The 3,731-nt window shown below is 51.4% G+C and overlaps 2 protein-coding genes across 2 annotated transcripts; both read left to right on the top strand.

The window, feature by feature from the left end:
• Window positions 1-102: 102 nt before the first annotated feature.
• PPTG_08329 (hypothetical protein) lies at window positions 103-872 on the top strand (the record flags this gene model as incomplete). Its single annotated transcript, XM_008903324.1, has 4 exons — window positions 103-165; window positions 240-370; window positions 444-661; window positions 739-872. 4 exons carry the CDS (start codon window positions 103-105, stop codon window positions 870-872), a joined length of 546 nt encoding a protein of 181 aa, XP_008901572.1.
• Window positions 873-961: 89 nt separating this feature from the next.
• On the top strand, window positions 962-3,540 carry PPTG_08328 (hypothetical protein). The gene is made up of 2 exons (XM_008903323.1): window positions 962-3,247; window positions 3,311-3,540. The coding sequence occupies exons 1-2, from the start codon at window positions 989-991 to the stop codon at window positions 3,410-3,412; spliced, it is 2,361 nt and encodes a 786-aa protein (XP_008901571.1). The 5' UTR covers window positions 962-988; the 3' UTR covers window positions 3,413-3,540.
• Window positions 3,541-3,731: the final 191 nt, after the last annotated feature.

The following is a 3,731-nucleotide window of genomic DNA, read 5'->3' as shown; positions in this document are numbered from 1 at the left end:
GACTGCGATGTAAGTGCCGTGCTCGTAGCTGGCGGTCTGGTGGCCAAACGTGGGCCGCATGACTACGAGGCGCTCGAAGCTGTTGCGGCAGCCGAAGGAGACATGATGGCGCTCATCTCACGGCTCGAAATGATCATCTGTCGCGTTCTCTACATTCCCGACAATGTACGCTTGCTTTCTGCTTTAAAGCCTGTTGCGAGGAGTTGACTGGGAGGCTGTGGATAACTTTATTTGAGCAGAACGACCCGCCCACGACGCGCAGTATCGCCGTGTCGGCGCCGTCATTGACGCAATACTCGTCTAATGTCTACTACCAAGAAGAGCAACTTATTGAGGGCGTGACGATCATGGGTGAAGCGCGATATTTCAAGTATGCATCGCTTAAACGATCTGATGAGTGAAGATTTGACTAACACAGCCTTGGTTGATATTCTTAATGACAGATTAGTGAACGACGGCAAGGACCCGATGCAGGACCGCGATATGGTGCTGGTACTGCGCGACTCATCGGTCAAGACGCGGCTGCCTGTGGTGGAAAGCTCCTTCTTCGCTGGTCTGCTGCCGATGTTGCAGTCGAACAAGCCAGAAGAACCTCGTGCGATTGAGATCATTGGCGGCAGCGACCAGCATCCACACGCGCAGCTTCCATTGATCTATCCAGGTGCGTCCATGCTGACTGATATGTGTTCATTAGTGAAGATCTTTTTGACAATTGACGGATGTGGATTGACCATGCAGGCTCACTGCGACTGGGCCAGTATACGATACTGCAGCTGGAGAAAGATCCTTTGGAAGACAAGTGGTGCGTCGCAGCAGTCATCTCCCATCAGCTAGAGAAAGAAGATGACGAGGATGTCGACACCTCATACTAATAGAGCTGCTAGGTCACATCTCGTCAAAATTGAACGTGTATACTGTAATTGTCAATTTTTATTTTGGTAATTTTTTTTAATGCAGCTTTCAACTTTTCGCAATTCAGTCTGAGAATATGGGAACAGGGACACACGACTCGTACTGGGGGAATCCACGAGACACACCGAGTTTGCGCGAGCTGGAGCAGCTTCGCGTACTTGCAATGTACGAATTCGAGCCGCCACTAAGTAGCCAGGAACTCGTGGGTGCGCTGCGCGCCTGTAATAACCGCACAGAACACGCTTACCAGTATCTGAAGGCGAGTCGCCGCCACCAACAGTCGATTGTGATCCCAGCGTCGGCACCCGCTGCAACAAGCAACACCAGAATGATATCACCAGAACGAGAGAAACGTCGTTTGAGTGCTTCGTCAGAGGACAAAAGCGCGCCCAGTAAGAGACACAAAGATCTGAGCTTCTCGCTGATGGACACGGAGGAGAAGGAAGAGGAGAACCACGATAAGGACACGACCCCAGACACACAGCAAGGCACAGAGATGCAATTCACTGCTGCAAATTGCGCGAGAGTGCAGGAATTGCTGCTAGAGACAGTAGAGGACCGTGTGGCAGGCACTCAGCCTCTGCGCAATCCGGACTGGGTGAACCAAGTTTGGGCGAGTCTTCAGGTGCCAGCAGTGCTGGAGTTAGCTATGCATCTTAACTTGACGGTGGATGCTTTGGCCACCTGGGTGAAGGACGTGGAGACCCAGTACGCCACAGATATCCAAACGCGAGGCGCTGCTCTGATCGTTGAGGTGGCAGCCAGTCTGCCACCGTGCACGGCCAGTTCCAACAATTCATTGGCGTTGCAGCCAAAGGACGAAGTGTTGACGAAGCATGACAAGGAAGTCGCAGCTATCGCACAAGCTGAGAGCCAGACAGCGGAGTTGAGTGCGTATTCTCGCGCTAATGCTGCGAAGAGCGCCATCGAGTCCCTGTCTTCAGCGTGCAAGGCGTACATGGATCGATTGGCTTGGCTTGCTCGGTCCGGTGATAAAAACGGCAAAGAGACGGCTGATGTGGGCAAAATACTTGAAACTTTGGATAAAAAGTTGAAAGGACTGGTGGATATCTGCACTCATGACGTGAAGGAGGCAGAATCTGCCTTGTCGGAGGCGAAGCAGAAGAAGGGAGCGAGATCACTGCAGATTGTGGAGTTTGTCAACAAGCGACGCCAAGAACTGCTTGAAAAGGGCGAGACAGAAGCCTGTGCTACGCTTGACTCGGTAGTTGGAGTCTGGAAGAAAGACGACGTTGAGGTGCAAGCGCTATGGAGCTCTCGTAGCGAGTGTGAACGACAAGTAGAGGAATCTGCGCGTGCTCTGACGGTTGCTGAACATGCACTAGCCTTCCACAAGAACCTTCATATTTTATTCAGAAAAACCCGTGAGCGGCGAGAAGAAGCACTCACGAGCTCGTCAAAGGGCCTTGAAGACGCACGCGCAATTTCAGAGGCCCGCACGACGTCGTCTTTGGAAGAATTTATCCCGATGCTCACACGCTCACTAGCCCATTATTATGAATTTCATTCAATTCAGCAGGCCAAAGCCAAAGAGGAACTGCAAGAACAGGAGAAAGCTTTGGCTGCCCATAATGAGTACTTTGGTGACTCTGCACCGATAAAGAAGAGTGATATCGAGCAGCGTATTCGCGAGTTTATTGGGGTAACGCAGAGTTCCATGCAAGTGATCATGGAGATCGCAGAAGGTCAGCAGCAGCTTTGGGAGGACAAGCAGACGGTGTTACCGGCATCGGTGCGCCAGATGCTGCTTCGTGAGTTTAAGGCGTTGTGGATGCAGCTTAGTGGGCCGATGCAGGATGTCATGAAGAAGTTTGTGGCTACTATCGAGGAAGCTGCAGGTGGCGCCGTAGCAGTGCAGGTACAAGAAGACCAGCCAGACCCTGCGGCTCCTGTGTTCGTCAAGCCGAATGCTTTGGATGAGCAGGTTATTCCAGCGTTTACCGTACCGACGTTTACACACAGCCAAGCGGAGGCAGTCACACCGTACCGAACGGCGATCTCGGCAATTGTTGCTTCAAAAGAGGTCAGCAATAGCCCCAATTCGAAGAAAGAGGTGAAGAAACATGAGCATTCTCTGGAGAGTATTCAGGCGGTAGTAGCTGCTGCACTAGAAAATACTGGCAAGCACCGCAAAGCGCGCCCTGAGTTTGGCGTTGGGTCTGTTCTGTATTCGAAGATCACCGTGGGCGAGAGCTGCACGCAATTTGTCCGTGGAGTAGTTCTGAAGCAATTGGACAACGGCATGTACCTGATGCATTACGATAACGGCGACAAGTTCTCTGTGGACACCAAGTTTCTTTTCACGAAGGAGCAGGTACGTTGACAAATATTATCTGCCTTGAGCTACGAGATGTACTGATATATTGTGTGTATCTAGATGGAAGAGAGTCTGAAAGCTGGTGGTGTGGCGGCTCCTGATGAGGACGCGGAAATGGAAGACGCCGAGCAGTCGAGCGAAAGTGGTTGTGCCATTATGTAGTGAGCATGCCGGGTGCCGTCGATGTGGTGGTTTTGATTATTGAGTAGCTATGCAGACTTGCGTAGTTTTTTTAACGCTAGCAACAGAATATTCCTGATTATGACAACTTTGACGTTGCTGTTGAAGTTTACGTTTAAAGAATCAGAATTCTGAGTCAAGTGGCTTCTCTTCTCTTAACAAAAAGCAAAAAGCTCACGCCAACGGACGAGTCCCAATGAGCACTCGATTCAGTGAGGAGAGTGCCGTGGGCGACGCCTGGCAGGAGAAGTACGAGCAGCTACAGGTGCGTGGACTGTTGCGCATGCTGAGCCGCCAGATC

Source organism: Phytophthora parasitica (assembly GCF_000247585.1).
Source record: "Phytophthora parasitica INRA-310 unplaced genomic scaffold supercont2.15, whole genome shotgun sequence".
In the NCBI taxonomy this organism is placed as follows: Eukaryota; Oomycota; class Peronosporomycetes; order Peronosporales; family Peronosporaceae; genus Phytophthora; species Phytophthora nicotianae.
This window is presented reverse-complemented; position numbering and strand designations above follow the sequence as displayed.

Excerpts from the sequence above, each read along its gene's own strand:
- PPTG_08328 (XM_008903323.1), top strand. The coding sequence starts at position 989 with ATGGGAACAGGGACACACGACTCGTACTGGGGGAATCCACGAGACACA. Across the intron at positions 3,248-3,310 it reads TTCTTTTCACGAAGGAGCAG|ATGGAAGAGAGTCTGAAAGC; the intron begins GTACGTTGACAA and ends GTGTGTATCTAG.